The sequence below is a fragment of the Panthera uncia genome (assembly GCF_023721935.1).
Source record: "Panthera uncia isolate 11264 chromosome B3 unlocalized genomic scaffold, Puncia_PCG_1.0 HiC_scaffold_1, whole genome shotgun sequence".
NCBI classification, from domain to species: domain Eukaryota; kingdom Metazoa; phylum Chordata; class Mammalia; order Carnivora; family Felidae; genus Panthera; species Panthera uncia.
The window spans coordinates 41,307,589-41,327,927 of record NW_026057582.1 but is presented as its reverse complement, the minus strand read 5'-3'; the positions used below and the strand labels follow the sequence as shown (position 1 = coordinate 41,327,927).

The following is a 20,339-nucleotide window of genomic DNA, read 5'->3' as shown; positions in this document are numbered from 1 at the left end:
GATTAGGTTTTGCTCTTGTTGGTTCCATACCTTTCTTTTATGCCTTTTGAAGCCGTTTCTCCTTCGCCGATTCATAACCTTAATGCTGTACAGTGCTCCCAAGATGAACAAGGCTCCAGCTATCCCAACCCCTACAGGAACCAGCATCCCAGACATGTAGCCAGCCTGCACAGAAAAGGAAACATGCATCAGGATGCTGAATGGACCACTGCCCTGGGTTTCTCATTTTTGCTGGATGGCACCAGGTTCTTAAACAACACCTGAAATTCTCCTAGCTGCCTTGCTATAAAATAGCACCTAGAATAAAGGTATTTTTAGGGAGAAGGCAACAGAGAGAAAGGGAGGACTATTTTTGGAGAGTTCAAGTATTTAGTAGAAGTATTGAAATAAATCACCCAGACCTAGTGGCAGCACCAGCCGTGTCCTTATGAACATTTATCAACATCAGGTTTTGGTGGCAGAAATATAATTTGTATTAGAGATGGATGAAGTAAGCTTCTAAGAACGCCAGGACTATTAAAATGCTATAAATTGGAAATATCAGCCTGAGACAAGCTCCAAGGGGGCTGAAGTGCCCGCTGGAATATTGTGCTTCTTGGGGGGCAAAGGGAGGGCCTCAACATTGGTGGTCTTCTCTCTCACAATCTCAGCTGCATTACAGTAAAAGAGGGAAGACGGAGGATGCCAGATGTTGGGGCACAGACAGGAAAGACAAGGAGAGGAGAGGGCATGCGCGTAAAGTGGGATTTATATGAAAGGAAAAATCTGCCAGGGGACAAGACCAAAGTTGGGGCTTGAGAGGAAATTCTGAGCATCTCCAGACTCAAAGAAAGAAAGTGGCAGAGCAGGGTACAAAGATCACTGCCAACAACACTGACACGTTCTAAAGAGCCTGGAGGTATCTGGTATCTGAAGTGTCTCCAATGTCCCCAAGGTGTCACTATGAATAAGTTGCTCATAAGAGAGCAGTGTGATGTTCACACATCCCTGGGCTTGGGTGAGTAGCTGAGGATCTTCCCAAGCTCAGGGTAAGGCCATCATACTAAAGGCGCTCCCTGCATTTTGCTCAATATGTATTGGCCTAATAAGCATTATGTAACCTACCTAGAGCACTTTCATAGAAAAACAGGATACTGGTTTGCCTTCCAAGAAGGCCCCTTCTAGCGGCCCACCCAGACAAAATATATAAAAAAATTTAAATTTTTGAACTTTAGATAGGCATTATTTGGGGGGGGGGGGGACCCATGAGTCTGTTCATTTATTTGACTATTTCTAAAATTTCTATTATAGCTCAAACTATTTCTAGTACCTTTCAGAATGAGACAAAATCAGAGAGGGCCAGAGAATAAAAGTTTTCTAAAAAGTGCTGAAGTATGCAGACTGTGATGCTTTCCCAACATTTCCAAAAGTAAATCAAAGGAATACACACGACCTTATAAAACTGCAGCTCCCTCCTGCACACAGCCGGCTCAACCACTGGTTCTGTTTTCCAGACTCTTGTGTTAGAGCAGAATATGGAAATTTTTCCATTAATTTGAGAACAATAGCATTGTTCATCAGCATACTGAGTGTTTTTCTCCAAGAAACAATACCCAGTCACTTTTCAACAAATTAATATGCTTTGCAGAAACCCAAACTTTTTCTAAAGTTCTTCCAGATCTACTTAAGGCTTATAAAAACTGTAATTTTCCATGTGGGAAAACACCGGACAAGAGCAAAGTTTTGGTACTCTCACAAGAAATGTGAGTATATTGTTTTAAAACCACCATTCCCAGTGCATGGAAACGTATGTACATATTGAAATATGATCATTTAAGTCCCATAGATTAGACTCTAAAGAGGATGATGTACATTCAAAGGATGATGTGTGAGCTTTTGGAAACTCAGCATGACCACTCTCTGTGTGGGTCTCCTTGTACTATGTAACTTCACCCCAATAGCACGAAGATTCCAAAAAGTGTCACTCTTTCCCACACTTGTTATTTATACATTTAGACTTCTTGTTTCTAGAGCTTTAAATCATCTAGATTTCACCAAAACTTAATTCGTATCTCCCTCTTTCCTCTCTTTTGTCCCCTCGTGTGTGTGTGTGTGTGTGTGTGTGTGTGTGAGAGAGAGAGAGAGAGAGAGAGAGAGAGAGGGAGGGAGAAAGAGAGAGAGAGAGATAACTGACTGTGCTTTGAAATTACAATTACAAGATGGGATCAAAGTAACCTCTCCTCTTCAAGTATATTTTAACCATTCCTCTTTAAAAACTGACTAACGGAGAAGAAGCTCTTCTTAAATCACCCATGACTTGTTTCCTGCACAAATGAAAACAAGAAACATGTACATATTTTTTAAGTTCTAAATCCTGCCCCTTACCTCTTATTTGTTCAAAAGCACTGTATGTACATGAACCTCCACATGTAACACCCTAAGAAGGACACGGCTGCACCTGCGTATATTCCAGCTGAGAATGCATAAATTGAGTTTAATCATGAGAAAACACCCAATAAACCTAAAATGAAGACTGTGATATTGTTTTTTTTTTAACGTTTATTTATCTTTGAGACAGAGAGAGACAGAGCATGAACAGGGGAGGGTCAGAGAGAGGGAGACACAGAATCCAAAACAGGCTCCAGGCTCTGAGCTGTCAGCACAGAGCCCGACGCGGGGCTTGAACTCACGGAGCGTGAGATCATGACCTGAGCCGAAGTCGGCCGCTTAGAAGCCACCCAGGCGCCCCTGTGATATTGTTTTAAAGAGGTCTATATTCTTTTGGGGCACCTGGGCAGCTCAATCGGTTAAGCGTCCAGCTCTTGATTTCCGCTCAGGTCATTATCTCACAGTTTGTGGGTTCGAGCCCCACACCTGAATGGACAGTGCAGAGCCTGCTTCAGATTCCTGTCTTCTGTCTTCCTCTCTCTCTCTCTACCCCTCCCCGGCTCACACTCTCTCTCTCAAAAATAATAAATAAACATTAAAAAAAAGGTCTATATTCTTTTAAACATCACTGTCGTGAAAGACAAAAGATGGCTATAAAAAATGTTCCAGACTATAGGAAACTAACAAATCATGGAAATCAGATGTGCTGTATGATCCTAGACTGGGTCCTCTACTAGAGAAGAAAAAATACTTTTAGAAAGGTATTTTGAAGGGTGCCTGGGTGGCTTAGTTGGTTAAGCAACTTCAGCTCAGGTCATGATCTCACAGCTCATGGGTTTGAGCCCCACATCAGGCTCTGTGCTGACTGCTCAGAGCCTGGAGTCTGCTTCCAATTCCATGTGTGTGTCTCTCTCTGCCTCCTTCCTGCTTGTGCTCTCAAAAATAAATAAACATTTAAAAAAAAGAAAAGTATTTTGAGTCTATTGAAAAAACTGATGCCAGATTTGATAAAAAGTACTGTATTAATATTAAATATACTCAAGCTGATAACTGTACTATGTTTGCTAACAGAATATTCCCACTCTAGTGTGTAGAAAATACACACTAAAGTATTTAGGGTCAAAGCACCATAGTATATGCAACTCTTCCTCAAATGGTTCAGAAAAAGAGACAGAAATGGGGAGACAGACCGGCAAATGAGATAAAATATTAAAAACAAGTGCATCTGGGTAAAAGTTAAAGGGGCATTCTTTGTATTTACTCTGTATCTTTTTTGTAAACTTGAAAATAGCTGCAAATAAAGAGTAAGTTTTACATTTTTTAAATTATTACTAGTCATAGTTGTTTTTAGTTTGTGTTTGTTTTGGTTTTGTTTACTTTGTTTTGTTTTGCTTTGTTCATGAGAAAGTAAAAAGAGAAATACTTTCATGAGAAAGTATTAGGACAATGTAGTTATTCAGAAACATCTGTTTTCAAGAAAGGTATAAGAAAAACAAATGATATGCTATACTGCCTAAAATCTGCTGAATTAAGATAGTGCCCTGATATTGCTTTGCGATGGTGGTTCTCAAACTTCAGCATGTACCAGAGTCACCTGCAAGACTTGTTAAAACAGATTGTTGGGCCCTGTTCCCAGAGTTTCTGACTCAGTGTGTGTTGGGTGGGGCCCAAGAATTGCATTTCTAGCGAGCTCCCAGGTGATGCTGACACTGTGGGGCCAGTGAGAATCAGTGTTATGCAGTATACTCTGGGTCATCCATTTTCCAGATTACTTCCCAAAGCTAAAAGAAATAGAATGACCTTGGTGACACAACAACAGAGCTGGTCTTTATTATACGACTACAATTGTCATGCCTCTCCAATTGTGAGAAACATTTAGATGCTGAAAAGATATATAGCCAAGTTAAGATTTGCCTAACAACCATCACTAACTTGGACATATAACCAGAAAGAAGGCAATGATGGAATGAGTATAGGGACTGTCCCTCAATACTCATTCACCTCTTCTTTCAGAGCAACAGAACCTCCCATTTAGGCTGGGCAACAATCACTTCTCCCTGCCTTCTGTGCAGCTTTAGCTGGCTATGACCATGTGATAACTCTCACTAAGAAGATAATAAATTTGGGGCACCTGGGTGGCTCAGTCGGTTAAGCATACAATTTTGGCTCAGGTCATGATCTCAGGGCTCACAGGTTCAAGCCCTGCGTCAGGCTCTGTGTTGACAGCTCGGAGCCTGGAGCCTGCTTTGGATTCTGTGTCTCCCTCTCTCTCTGTTCCTCCTCCCCGCTTGCTCTCTCTCTCTCTCTCTCTCTCTCAAAAATAAAGATTTAAAAATTTTTAAAAAAGAGAGAGAGAGAGAAGATAATACATTAGTGGCAGGTGCAACTTCCAGGCCATGATCTTTAAGAGGGGAGCACAGCCTTTATTCCCCACATTTTAAGAATGAGAGTGCCTCCATCTTCCCTTTTAAGAGGGAGGAGGTACCTTAGCCTTCCCTTTTCCTCCTTCCTCTGGCTAGAATAGAGCTACTGAAGTTGGAACTGCCATCCAGGACCATGAGGTGACCTTGGGAATGAATGTCCACAGATAGTGGAGCATCAAATACAAGGAGCTTGAGCCCTTGTCACAGTGTTGCTTCCCATTAACCCCTGACTGCTACCTCCAGATTCATAAACAAGAGACAAAATTCGTCTTGGTTAAGCCATTGTCACTGGGGTTCTCTGTCACTCATAGCTGATCTTAATCCTAACTAATATAGAAATCCAAAATAATAACAGCAAAAGGAATAATTCAGAACTTTTTAGAGCACTATTCTTTCTGGAGCCAAACCAACTAACAGAAATACCAATATTGGGTAAAATTAAATAAAGCGAAACTGAGAAAACGTCCTGGTGGGCCGAAGAGCCAGTCAAATAAGTATTTAGTTTTCAGGTTTAAGGGATTCTGTGACTTTCATCAGAGGCAATAGTTATACCAAACAGTTTCTGAAGATAATAACTCACAAGACTTTTATAGATGATAGCTAACTAGCTAGCTAGATAGGTGAAGAGGGGAAGTGAGGGAGAAAGGAAGGGAAAGAGAGAAAGATACATATACACACATACGTGTATGCACATATGAATGCACATTGCAGGTAAGTGTATAATATTTCACTCACAGAGGAAGGGGGGATATGGGAAAGATTACAGTGAGTACCTCCAAAAGAGGGTCAAAATATAAAGAACACCTCAAATAAGCCAAACATGGTTAGAATATCAACTATTTTTCTTTTTTTTTTAATTAAGACATACTGAAAAAACACTACAGAAGAAAATAGAGAGAGGGCTGGAAAAACTCAATCCAGAAAACTAAGGATCACACATAAAATTATTTCTCTTGGTGAAAATGAGTAAAGAGAAGGTGCCAAGCCTTTGAGACAAGAAGGGTCTACAGAAATAGAAAATACAGCCTTTCTATAAAACTGCACAGATTTTTAAAAATTATGGCAAAGCTATCTATAGATACAGGTAAGAAATTTTGCAATATCTAACTTCAAAACTGACTGCATGCAAAAATGTATTCTCTTAAAGGTTTTTTGTGCATTTTTTTTTTACTCAGAAGGATATTTTCTATAGAAACAATGATATATGGATTCCTAAATTCATCTACCAAAGCCTATTTCCTTTACATTGCATCATATTTTCTCCTGAAAAAAAAAAAAACAAGAAGCCCTACTAATGTGTTCAGTTCTTAACCTTTGAGCTTTTTTCCCCCTAAATCCTACTCGGTCCATCTGATCCTACCTCCCTTAGACAACTGGACCCGTTACAGATATGAAAATGGCCTCCGGTAACCTCAATATGCTTAAAATTTTCAATATCACTTTTAATACCTATGAATACACAATAGCCTCATTCTCAAAAACCATCCATGCTAAATTTTACTGAGAAGCACAAAGATAATAATGAGGAGAATTAATATAATCACACAATTTTGGGGCACCTGGATGGCTCAGTCAGTTAAGCATCCGACTTCAGCTCAGGTCATGATCTCATGTTCTTGAGTTAGAGCCCCGCATCAGGCTCTCGTCTGTCAGAGCAGAACCTGCTTTGGATCCTCTGTCTCCCTTTCTCTCTGCCCCTCCACCCCATCAAAAATAAAAAATAAAAAACTTTTAAAAAAATAATAATAAAATGTTTTTCAAAAATCCAAGGTTTTTCTTCCTTATGCAGGAGGATCAGGCTTACAAAAGCCTTGCACTGGGACAAGAAATGCTAAATACAATGGGATTACACTCCACCTTGATATATCAAGGATATTTTTCAGCTGAGCATACTACAGGATGCCTTCATAAGAAGGAATGATGCTCCAAAGAATAAGGTGTCCCCTGTACTATACAAGAAGGAAGTTAAAAGGAGGGTCTTCCTTCTTGCTGGCCATGTGGAAGTGACCTTGCATCTCTGAGTAGGTCACCAGAATCAGAATGATGAATTAAAGCTCAGTTACTCTGGAGATCTTTTATTTGACAAAGCCGTGCCCTTTAAGATAAATCTGAAGAAAGAAAATACTTCTCTTACCTTGTCTTTTAGTTTTTCCATCCAGCTTCTCACTAGGGAAAATAAGAGAATAAAATGTAAATAGCCATCTTTTTACTTATATTTCATTAAGTTAATTTGATAACTTATATTTCATGGTATTGAATTAATTTGATGCACTGGTTTCATTATATGAAATACTATGAAAGAGTCAACAGTATTAACATGACAGTAATAGTCTTGTTTTGATTCTCATTTATTTAAAACTGCAACAGGGGGGCACCTGAGTGGCTCAGTCAGTTGAGCATCCGATTCTTGATTTCCACTCAGGTCATGATCCCAGGGTCATGGGATTGAGCCCCATGTCAGGCTCTGGGGATGAGCATGGAACCTGCTTAAGATTCTCTCTATCTCCCTCTGCCCCTCTCCCCACCTCATGCTCTCGGTCTCTAAAATAAAATTAAAAAAGCAACAGAGAGCATAACCATATCCTTCATATCATCATTAGATGAACAGAGAATATTTTTGTTTGTTAAATGTATTTTTATTACTATTTTTTCTTATTTTTTAATGTTTTTTTTTAATTTTTTTTTAACGTTTATTCATTTTTGAGAGACAGAGAGAGACAGAGCATGAGCAGGGATGGGGCAGAGAGAGAGGGAGACAGAACCTGAAGCAGGCTCCAGGCTCTGAGCTGTCTGCACAGAGCCCGATGCGGGGGCTCGAACTCACGAACTGAGAGATCATGACCTGAGCCGAAGTCAGATGCTCAACCACTGAGCCACCCAGGCTCCCCATGTTTATTTATTTTTGAGAGAGAGAAAGAGTGTGTGTGTGAGTGGGGTAGGGTAAAGAGAGGAGACACAGAATCCAAAGCAGGCTCCGGGCTCCAGTCTCCGAGCTGTCAGCACAGAGCCTGATGCAGGGCTTGAACCCACGAATTGTGAAATCATGACCTGAGCCAAAGTTGGACACTTAAGCAACTGAGCCACCCAGGTGGCCATTACTATCGAATGCTTTGGAGGGAGGTCTGGGGAAGGATACAGGAAATCATCTTTATAATATCAAGTTCACCCTTGACCCATGCACTACCAAATAAAATAAAATAAAATAAAATATCAAATTTGTGTCTCATCTGACATCTTCTCTTTTACTTTATTCCTCACATCTCTCAGTTTTTAAGCTCAATGGGTATTCTGCACTTGAATCAATGTCCAAGTAAGGTAGGAAGGGGCAGTGCGCAGGCTAGGGCTGCTCAGCACTGGCTCCAGAGAGAAGCATTTGCATTCACAGCTGAAGAAGGAAATTTTGACCAAAGGCAAGAACAGGAAGTATTTCTGAAGCATACACAGCTTGCAAATAGTACCACTCCACAATAACACAACGACTGTAAAAAAAAAATAAAAGCAACAATCTAAAAAAAAAAAAGCGGGGGGGAGTCTCAGTGGCTCAGTCAGTTGAACAACAGACTGTTGATTTCAGCTCAGGTCATGATCCCAGGGTCATGGAAACAAATCCAGCATCAGGCTCTGTGTGGAGTATCCTTGGGATTCTCTCTCTCATTCCCTCTGCCCTTCTCCCTCACTGGTGCATGCTCTCTTAAATAAACAAATAAATAAATAAATAGATAAATAAATAAATAAATAGTAAGGAAGTAAGTAAAAGGCAATAATCAAGTAACAGTCATAAAAGCCACTGAAAAGGACTACATCAAGCAGGAAATGTTAGTAGACCACTATTACAACCATTTGGACGTACACATGCTGAGAATAGAAGGAGGCATCACTCAAAATGAAGGCATGTGTTAGAATGGCCATGTTAAGGATAGTCCGAAGCTAGCAATGGGGAGAGAGAGATAGAGAGCACACAGGCAAGTGCAAGCAGGGGAGGGCCAGAGAGAGAATCCCAATCAGGCTCTGCTCAGCACAGAGTCTGGAGGGCCTCAGAGCCACCACAGCGAGATCATGACCTGAGCCGAAATCAAGAGTCAGATGCTCAACCCACTGAGCCACCCAGGGTCCCCCATCCTTACTGCCTTTTAAAGTTATAGTAATATTTCAGCTCTGAACAAAAATTCTTTTTTAAAATCATCAAAAAGGAGAAAAGAAGACAAATATTATCAAAGAAATTAGTAAACAGATAAATAAACAAAACCTTTCAAGATTTCCTTACATTTCCTTTCCTCTCCAGGAGCTTCAATAGATAGGAAGGAAAGACACAGAGTGGCAAGCCTAGAAACGGCTGCCAAAAAGTATAGACAAGGGATTGGCAAAGTTTTCTTGTAAAGAATCAAACAGTAAATATTTTAGGCATTGCAGGCCATACAATCTCGGCTGCAACTACTCAACTCTGCTGTGGCCATGTAAAAGCAGTCATAGATGGTACATAAATAAATGAGTTTGGCTATATTCCAATAAATGTTATTTGTGGACACTGACCTTTGAATTTCATGTAATTTTCATATGTCACAAATATCTTTCTTTTGATTTTTTCAACCATATTAAAATGTAAAAGGGGCACCTGGGTGGCTCAGTGAGTTAAGCATCCGACTTCAGCTCAGGTCATGATCTCATAGTCTGTGAGTTCGAGCCCCGCGTCAGGCTCTGTGCTGATAGCTCAGAGCCTGGAGCCTGCTTTGGATTCTGTGTCTCCATATCTCTCTCCCCCTCCCTACTCATGCTCTGTCTCTCTCTGTCTCAAAAATAAATAAAAAAAAATTTTAAACAATTAAAAATAAAATAAAATAAAATGTAAAAGACTTTCTTTGCTCATAGGTGACGCAAAAATCATTTTTTAAAAAGGTGATAAAAAAATGCTCATAGGGTAACAGGCTAGACTGGTCAGTTTGCTGACCCCTGATACAGACACGCTTTTACCCAAGAAGTCGGTGTCTCCATTTACTGTCTGACTCTAGTAATAACATATCTGACAGTAATGATGCCAGCTGACAGGCGCACATGGCCCGACCCCGTACCGAGCAGGTTCAGATCTAGTGCATCATTTGATCAGCAAACCAATATCAAACATGAGATTCAGGTAAGATTATGCTCAGGGAAAAGATGAGGAAACAGAGACTCCAAGAAGCTAAGAGACTTGTTCATGGTTAACCAGGGAGTTAAGAGTCACTGAAATTCCAACCACTATCTGATTTAACAACCTCAAGGAGTAAGACTTCTTAGCTACCCATTTATTTTGGTGACACCACCACTCTTCTGCTCTATCAGGTTGAAAATGTGGAGATACCCTGGGTTCTTCTATCTCCTTCAGTCCCTGGCTTCAATCCCTCACGTCAAGATCTTGGCAAGACCTCTTGGGTTTATCCTTCCCTCCTCACTCCTTCTGTCTCAACCAGGATTCCGGCAAAGACAGTGGTGCACAATCAGGATTTGATCAGTCATGGGAAGGCCAAAAGAAGAAAGTGCAGGAACCCCAGGAATGGGACTAAGAGTTAGTGGTTCCATGGAGAAGTGAAGTCAACCACTGCTTCACTGAGTGACTCTGGAGAAATTAATGAACCTCCTGGACCCTCAGTTTCCTCATATGTAGAATGACGATGGTAACCCCTGTCTTGCAAGACTGTTGTGAAGATTAGAAATAACAAGTGCCCCGTGTCTAGTACAGCACCTGGTGTAGAGAAGTAATAAAACAAAAATAAGAAAACTGGGGCAGGAGGGGAGAAAGACAAATGAAACATGACTATTTCAACATGTCTCAACATAAAATTAAATTCAAGCATGAGAATGCTTCCAATTCATTTATTCATTCAGCAAATATTTATTATGCACATTGTGTTGGCCAGGCACTGCGCTCTACACGGGGGTCAGTAAAAGGCTTGGGGTCGGTGGGGGGGGCGGGGTTGGCTAACTCCAGTGAGGAAAGGAGCAGGCCATCAGGTCTATGAGAAGCGAATGACAAGTAACAGTGCAGGGATGGAGAGGTAAGGCACAGAGCAGGAAAGCCAATTACTGGGACCAAGGCAGAGTGACAACTCTGAAGCAAGACACTTGGAATCAGGGAATGGGCTGGATATTATATAAAGAGCAAAATAAGAGCGAGGTAGAAAAAGGAAAAAGTGAGCACCTCGTGGAAGGGGTGAAAAGGGCCATGGGACTACCTGTGGATGGCAGAGTAAGGGCAGCTCGGAGAAGAGGAAAGGGAGGCACAGATCAAGCCAGGGTCTGGTGCACCAACAGACTTTTAAACTATAGGAAGTTCGCTGTCAAGACAAACAGTTTAACTTACGCCTTATCAAGCCAGGTCTCACTAGTAAACTGTCTCTATATCAGGTTCTTCGTGTAAATTTCAGAGTCCTGCTTTGTATAATTCTCTAAGGCAGCAGTTCTCCACTGGGGGAGGGAAGGCACATCAGAACAGGACATGTGTCTGCATACAGGGAGTTTGAAAGAGCACATTCAATGGATCTGGTTCTTTATGACACAAACTACAAAAAGAAAGCTTGGTCAAATGTTCTTGGCTACTGGGGTCGGTGATACATAGAAGATAATGAGACAGTATTCAGATTCTTTTTTTTTTTTTTTTAATTTTTTTTCAACGTTTTTTATTTATTGTTGGGACAGAGAGAGACAGAGCATGAACGGGGGAGGGGCAGAGAGAGAGGGAGACACAGAATCGGAAACAGGCTCCAGGCTCCGAGCCATCAGCCCAGAGCCTGACGCGGGGCTCGAACTCACAGACCACGAGATCGTGACCTGGCTGAAGTCGGACGCTTAACCGACTGCGCCACCCAGGCGCCCCAATGAGACAGTATTCGGGGAGGCATGGGTCTAAAAAGGTTGAGAAAGACTGTTCTTTAAAATATGCAAGCTTGGTTGTATTTCTCCACCTAAGATCATGAGACCCCTGAGGGTCATGTCTTGTGCTTCTCAGGCATCTGCAAGAGTCTTTCACCTGGTATTGGGCACTCAGGTGCTTAATAAATATTTCTTCCTTCTTTTGGTGAATATATATTGCTTTCAAGTGAGTTCAGAATTTTTGAATAAGTATGACTCTTTTTCATGAGGATTCTGTAAACTGTTTTCAATAAAATGTTCGAGTCAGTGTCAAAATAAATTTTGCATTTATACATTTTAAAACTGAAGGAATGGGGCGCCTGTCAGTCAGTTGAGCAACCAACTTTTGATTTGGGCTCAGATCATGATCTCATGGTTTGTGGGTTCAAGCCCCTCTAGAACCCACACTGCACTGACAGTGTGGAGCCTGCTTGGGATTGTCTGTCTCTCCTTTTCTATCTACCCCTTCCCCGTTCATCTTCTCTCTCTCTCTCTCTCTTTCTCTCTCTCTCTCTCTCTCTCTCAAAATAAACATTAAAAAAAAAAAGATTCTCTATCTCTCCCTCCACCTTTCCTGTGTATGTGTGTGCACATGCTCTCCCTAAATAAATAAATAAACTGAAGGAATAAAAATTGATAAGGGAATGCAAAGTCAAGACAAAAAAAAATCAGAAAAAGAAAAGATGATTTATAAAGAGGAGAATCAACACTGCAATTTTTTAAATAGAGACACATCACACTGACGAGAGGGGTATGAACTGATACAACTTTTTGGAGATGTGAGGAGGGATTTGCAATCTATATTAAAAGTTTTTTAAAGGTTTAATTTTTTTCATCCAAATTTCCAGTTATCTTAAACAATCAGTGATATGCACAAAAATTTTTGTTAAATGTTATTTACTGTAACATTATTTGTAGTGGAAAAGAACATGTAAACAACATTAATAGCCAACCATAGATAATTGGTTGAAATACTCACAGGAAAACAAAACCTTAGGTTATATCTACAGAGTGGTATATTACACAAAAACTTAAATTATTTAAAGAAGAATACTTGATATGTTACAAATGAAAAAAATAGAGTATATATAACATAAGCCCAAGTTTGTGGATAAAAATATTATGTATATAATTGGGATAATGTACATCTAAGTGTTAAATGAATTCCTCAATGGGTTATAGAATTATGGATGATTTTCTTTTATTCCCTCAATATTTAGAATTTTCCAAATTATTTATAATTTCTTTTTTTAATTTTTATTATTATTTTAATACAATGTATTGTCCAGTTGGCTAACATACAGGGTGCTCCTGGTTTTGGGGGTAGATTCCCGTGATTCACCGTTTACATATAACACCCAGGACTCATCCCAACAAGTGCCCTCCTCAATACCCATCACCCATTTTCCCCTCCCCCCTCCCACTTTCCCATCAATCTTCAGTTTGTTCTCTGTATTTAAGAGTCTCTAATAGGTTTACCTCCCTCTCTGTTTGAAACTATTTTTTCCCCTTCCCTTCCCCCATGGTCTTCTGTTAAGTTTTCTCAAATTCTACATGAGTGAAAACGTATGCTATCTGTCTTTCTCTGACTGACTTATTTCACTAAGCATAATACCCTCCAATTTCTTACTACTTTTAAGTTAAAAGAGCCCCAGAAAATTCTGTAGACCTTTGCAAATGGAAGTTAATGCTGGATTGCTGACAGAGATGAGCACAAGAGGTTAGGGCCCTTCCACTCAGATAATTCCTCAGCCCACAACTACAGATCCATTCTAACCTCACTGATTCTAGTTTGTTTTCTTTCTTGAAATTTTATTTAGGGGCACCTGGGTGGCTCAGTCCATTGAGCGACCAACCCTTGATTTCCGCTCAGGTCATGATCCCAGGGTCATGGGATCGAGCCCTGTGTCAGGCTCTGTGCTGAGCATGGAGCCTGCTTAAGATTCTCTCTCCCCCTCTGCCCCTCTCCCCTACTTACTCTCTCTAAAATTAAAAAAAAAAAGAATAAAGTATAGACTTCTTAAATCACTATGTTGTACGCCTGAAACTAACGTAACATTGTGTATCAACTGTACTTCGGTTAAAGAAAAAAAACGGCAGGTTCTCCCTCCCGTCCACTAGTGTTCTCTCGTGTGTAGCATCCAAGGCAGAGCAATTTGCCCTCTCCTAGCTTATCCAGTGGGAAAAAAAGTGAAGAGGGAGAGAGTAATGAAGAAATTGCAGATAAAATAACATTTCTATGTATCCTATCAATTGTAAGTATGGTTGGTTTTTAACAGACTGCCTGCAAAGTAATTTCCTTTATTTCCAATAACAAAATTTTAGTGGCTACATTTATTCCAGATAGACCCATAAATTCCCTTTCACTAAAGAGGAAAGGGATGGGAGCAAGAGGAGACCCAGGGTTTGTCTGAGCTAATAATTAAGATTTATTGGACACTTCACTAAAAGCTTGCAAGGTAGGTATTATCATCCCCATTTTACAAATGAAGAAAATGAAGCTTAAGTAAAATGCCGCAAGCCACACAGCTAAAAATTGACTGAGCTGGAATCTGAACCCAGACCCTTATGGCTAAAATATATGCCTATTCAGTATGCCAGTGGGTTGCTTTGGGAAGGGGTGTGGCCATGTCAGAGGACACGATAGGGCTATTTCAACTTCTGGAGATAATGGCATACCCAGATTGGGGTGGGACGTGTATCAGCTCACCTATCTGTTATTCTGGCTTGCTCTTTCTCTATTTGCTTCTCCTTGTCTCCTCTCTCTGACAAATGTCCTCCTCTCTCTGCCTCAATGTGTGTCTCCTTCCAACTCTGCCTCTCACTCTGGTTTGTCTCTTTCTTCCCCTTTTTTCTCCTTCTCTGAGTCTGTTGGTCTATATGACTGTTGCTCTCTGTATATATGTCTTCTCTCCCCCACTATTTGTGTGTGTGTGTGTGTGTGTCTTTGTATGAGAATAAATTAGATCTATCTTAGTTCCATCTTAGGTCTATCTTAGCCTGAGAATTTTCCCAACTCAGTCCTGTGTACAGAGTTGCTCTGCATTGGAGAACAACAGCCCTGGTGGCAGAAATCCTGAGATGAAAGTTAAAACCCAGAATGAGCAATGCTGAAGATACTGAGTATGAGATAAGAGTACATGGTAGCACCATGAATAAAGAAGAATATAGAGAGCAGGAACAGATTCCTGGGGTCATGATAATGATTTTACTCTGACTAGGTGGAGTTTAAAGTATCTGCACAATATCCCTGGGGATGTTTCTGTTGGCAGTTAAGATTTTGGATATGGAGAAACCCAAGCTGAAGACCAGGTTTGGGGTTCACCAGAATGTTCATGAAAGCAGAAGTCCAAAGAGTGAATAAGATCTAAGATCACCCTGGAGTATAAACTGTATATTAGACATGGTTCTCCAGAGAAAGAGAAATATATATATTTCTATCTATAATATAGATAGATATAGACATACACACACACACACACACACACATATATGTATATATATGTGTATATATATGTATATATATGTGTGTGTATATATATATATATATATATATATATATATATACACACACACACAGAGAGAGAGAGAGAGAGAGAGAGAGAGAGAGAGAGAGGGAGAGAAGAGTGAGTTTATCATAAGAAATTAAGAAACTGGCTTGTGTGGTGATGGAGGCTGATAAGTCCCAAGATCAGATCAGCATGGTGAGTCAGCAAGCTAGAGATCTTGGAGACCTGATGATGTAGTTCTAGTTCAAGAGCTAGAGGCTCAAGATTCAGAAAGAGCTGGTATTTCCATATGAGTCTGAAGGCAGGAAAAACCTATGTCCCAGCCTGAAGGGGACATCAGTCAGGCAGGAAGAATTCTCCCTTGCTCAACAGTCAGCCTTTTTGCTCTATTCAGGCCTTCAGCTGATTGGATGAGGCCACCCTCACTGGGGAGGGTGATCTGCTTTACTCAGTCCATTGATTCAAATGTTAATCTCATCCAGAAACACCCTCACTGATACACCAGAATAATGTTTGGCCAGATGTGTGGGCAGCTCATGGCCTGGTCAGGTTGACCCATAAAATTAACCATCACTGAGTAAGACTGCACAAGACCAAGGTCACAACACCAAGAAATTCCAATATTTAAAGGCCAAGAGAAGGCCAGAGGAAGAGATGAAGGAATAGTCAGAGGAGCTCAGAAACCTGGACTGTTCGTACGAAACAACCTAAAACAGCTAGTTTCAAGTGTTTATGAGGACACTTCTCACATTCTATCGATCAAGTCTTTTGTCCAAGTAAAGCCAAGCCCATTGGTGCCCCACAGACCACTTCCTTCCCATGCAGGCCTAAGGGTCTCTCTGCCTGAGGGTATCTTCCAGTCATAGGAGCCCACATGGGGCTAGCCAGAAGCACTGAGGAAATACTGTTCTAGAAGCCATCTTTAATCAATGAGAGCCATGAGTTGGTGAGTATATTAGCTCCCAATTGCAGCTATCACAAATTCAATGGCTTAAAACAACATAAATTTGTTATCTTATACTTCTGGAAGTCAGAAATCCAAAGTCAGTCTCATGGCTAAAGTCAATGTGTCAGCGGGACTGGTTCCTTCTGGAAGCCTTAGAGGAGAACATGTTTCCTTGCCTTTTCCAGCCTCTAGAGGCTGTCCTTAGCTCATGGCCCCTTCCTCCATCTTCAAAGCCACCCGTACGACACTTCAATCTCGCTCTCTCTAAACTCTGCTTCCTTTGTCATATTTTCTTCTCTGACTCTGACCCTCCTACTTCTCTCTTATAAGGACCCTTGTGATAATCTCCCCATCTCTGGGTCCTTAATTCAATCACATTTGCAAAGTACCCTTTGTAAAGGTAACATATTTACAGGTTCTAGGTCTTAGGATGTAGACATCTTGGGAAGGAGCACTATTGTTCCTCCCACATTGGGTAAACTCCCCAGATTTCCTCCCCCCTGAGGTGTGTTCCACACAGCTTCTCAAGGATCCCCTAAGAGCAAGGAGCCACAGTAATAATCTCCTCATGCACGTCCCCTTTGCTGGCTCTCCAGCCACCCTGTCACTTCCTCACTCCCTCGCCATCCTTCCACACCAATCCTCGCACACCAACTCCTTGCACACCAATCCAGACTCAGGGTCTGCTTTTATGGAGAATTCAAACTAAGATCCCAGTCTAGTTCCGCCACCACATAGGTAGGCCTCCCCTATACCACACCAACTTTATTTATTTTGTAAATTAAAACAAACTCTTAAAACGAACAGAAATAAGGCACAAGAAAGAAAGGCAAGCTGACCAAGTTCAAGGCAGACGCCATCTCCAATGATCTAAACTAATTCTAATGGAAGGGCTCAGGCTACCTGGATTTATAAGATATACTCATTCCATAAAGCATTGTGTAAGATGTACTTCATACCTAGTTCCACTTAGTTCACATTTGATTTTGAAAGGGTTATACAGTCTCCTTAATAATGAAATTTTCAAGATCATTTACATCTTTCAATAAGGTGGGAAACTTTATTTTTTGTCAATCAATGAAAAGAAAAATGTGTATTCCACCTAAATAAAAAATGCAATGTCAGAACACTGTCCTTTGTTCAAAGCATATGTAACTAAATTTCAATTACAGGGTTTCTACAGTGTCAAGAAATAAATGGAGACCAGCTCTTTTTCTTCCTTGTTATTTCACCATAAGTGCCTCTTGCAGCCCAAGAACAGCAAAGCTTTTTTCCAACTTACATAACACCTTTAAGAATAATAAAATAAAACTTACTGTTTTAAATATTGTCTGCATGATTTTGTAAAAGTCTTAAGTTTTTCCAGCTACACACTATTCTCTAATGATGCTAAGTTTACCTGTTTTAACAATCACAGAGAAGCTCTATCCATAATCATTTGCTCTTCACATAATTACAGAGAACAGCAAGATTCCGATGAATAGAATGACGTACTTCTTTGCATAGGGCTAAGTGAGCAGCAATCGTGCATCTGAGAAGCATTAATCCTGAAGGCTCTGCACTGAGATTTGGAGACAAGGGTACAAAGAGCCCAAATACCCTAATCTCTACTTTCACATAACATTAAGAATGTCTTTAGTTAACTGCAAGCTGAGGAACAATACTAAATACCTACCAGGAGGATGCAAAGAGAATGTCTTGTAATCATCTGCACATCTTCCCGGGATCACTTAGAAATGCTAACCATACTGATGAACTATAAACTGTATGGCTACCAACTCTAGTGAGGAGAAGGCTGCTATGAACTTCATCCATATGGAAATACATGACGCATAAATGAAGAAAGCACCCCTCCACGTTTGCTTTTTTTTTTTTCCCAAAAAGAGAAGCATGATATACAACTGCTCACGAGGGAGAAAACAACTTGTCATGTCCCTCCTCTACACCTGATTGAGAGGGAACAAAAAAAGTCACTGGGCTTTGCATGAAACTCCCTTGAAAGTTCTGTTGAGCGTGGAGGTTTCTGATCTATGATTCTATCATTCCACAGCATCAAGTCCATGATCAGGGCACCTGAAATTCTCCCAACTCACTCTTATACTTCTCTCTTCACATTTGTATTATCTGATTTTCAATCCACTGGTGAAAAAGGAAATAGTGTGGTCTTCATACTTCATTTTTTTTCAATATATGAAGTTTATTGTCCAATTGGTTTCCATACAACACCCAGTGCTCATCCCAAAAGGTGCCCTCCTCAATACCCATCACCCACCCTCCCCTCCCTCCCACCCCCCATCAACCCTCAGTTTGTTCTCAGTTTTTAAGAATCTCTTATGCTTTGGCTCTCTTCCACTCTAACCTCTTTTTTTTTCCTTCCCCTCCCCCATGGGTTTCTGTTAAGTTTCTCAGGATCCACATAAGAGTGAAACCATATGGTATCTGTCTTTCTCTGTATGGCTTATTTCACTTAGCATCACACTCTCCAGTTCCATCCATGTTGCTACAAAGGGCCATATTTCATTCTTTCTCATTGCCACGTAGTACTCCATTGTGTATATATAAACCACAATTTCTTTATCCATTCATCAGTTGATGGACATTTAGGCTCTTTCCATCATTTGGCTATTGTTGACAGTGCTGCTATAAACATTGGGATACAAGTGCCCCTATACATCAGCACTCCTGTATCTCTTGGGTAAATTCCTAGCAGTGCTATTGCTGGGTCATAGGGTAGATCTATTTTTAATTTTTTGAGGAACCTCCACACTGTTTTCCAGAGCAGCTGCACCAGTTTACATTCCCACCAACAGTGCAAGAGGGTTCCCATTTCTCCACATCCTCGCCAGCATCTATGGTCTCCTGATTTGTTCATTTTGGCCACTCTGACTGACGTGAGGTGATGTCTGAGTGTGGTTTTGATTTGTATTTCCCTGATGAGGAGCGACGTTGAGCATCTTTTCATGTGCCTGTTGGCCATCCGGATGTCTTCTTTAGAGAAGTGTCTATTCGTGTTTTCTGCCCATTTCTTCACTGGGTTATTTGTTTTTTGGGTGTGGAGTTTGGTGAGCTCTTTATAAATTTTGGATACTAGCCCTTTGTCCGATATGTCATTTGCAAATATCTTTTCCCATTCCGTTGGTTGCCTTTTAGTTTTGTTGGTTGTTTCCTTTGCTGTGCAGAAGCTTTTTATCTTCATAAGGTCCCAGTAGTTCATTTTTGCTTTTAATTCCCTTGCCTTTGGGGATGTGTCAAGTAAGAAATTGCTGCGGCTGAGGTCAGAGAGGTCTTTTTCTGCTTTCTCCTCTAGGTTTTTGATGGTTTCCTGTCTCACATTCAGGTCCTTTATCCATTTTGAGTTTATTTTTGTGAATGGTGTGAGAAAGTGGTCTAAAAATATGGAACGCTTCACAAATTTGCGTGTCATCCTTATGCAGGGGCCATGCTAATCTTCTCTGCATCGTTCCAATTTTAGTATATGTGCTGCCGAAGCGAGCACATACTTCATTTTTTTTTAAGAGAGAGGATGGGGAAGGGCAGAGAGAGAGGAAGAGAGAGAATCTTAAGCGGGCTCCATGCCCAGCATGGAGCCCAATGCAGGGCTCGATGTCACGACTGTGAGATCATGACCTGAGCCAAGATCAAGAGTTGGACACCAACTCTGCCAACTGAGCCACCCAGGCACCCCGATACTTAATTTTTAATAGAAAGATTACGGTTTCTGAAGTGCAGTCTCATCAGGCTTCCGGGGCAAAGTCAAGTTTGTATGTGTGTTGCTTGCCAGATCCACTGAATGTAAAATTTCCCATCTCAAGATAGATGTGAGGCATTAGTTACCTAGTGTCCATCAGTCCTGCCTGTAGTCCCCTGTTCTCAAGTTCATGGAAAGTGATAGCCCACTTTAGCTTCATGACAAGGTCCCCACACACCCTTCTCCTCTACATATAAATGTGGGGCTTCCACTGATCAAAAGCTATGGCTTGAGCATAGAGTGAGGCAAAGAGAAGACTAGCCAGTGACCAGGTAACCCTGAAGTCTCATTTTTACCAATGAGCCATCTAAACTTGCTGGCATGATTCTGCTTGGTCAACAAGAAGCTCCCACTTCCCTAGTGCCAAGGCTCAGCCAACAGATGTCGATTAGACATGGGGAGCTGAATGAGTACTAAAGTGGTTTTCAAGGAAGCTTCAAGGTTTGTTCCCAAAAGTTCCACTT

The 20,339-nt window shown here is 40.9% G+C and overlaps 1 protein-coding gene and 1 non-coding gene across 2 annotated transcripts in view; both read right to left on the bottom strand.

Annotated features, from left to right (window-relative positions):
- ARMH4 (armadillo like helical domain containing 4) overlaps nt 1-20,339 on the bottom strand; it is a 123,868-nt gene that overhangs the window by 8,416 nt on the left and 95,113 nt on the right. Inside the window, exons 5-6 of the mRNA XM_049612702.1 lie at nt 6,925-6,956; nt 31-165 (exon numbers count right to left, since the gene is read on the bottom strand). Coding sequence (XP_049468659.1) covers nt 31-165; nt 6,925-6,956 — 167 coding nt within the window. The remainder of the gene's footprint in view (nt 1-30; nt 166-6,924; nt 6,957-20,339) is intronic.
- On the bottom strand, nt 19,517-19,623 carry LOC125910442 (U6 spliceosomal RNA). The gene has a single exon (XR_007453952.1). It is a non-coding gene; the product is annotated as a U6 spliceosomal RNA (small nuclear RNA).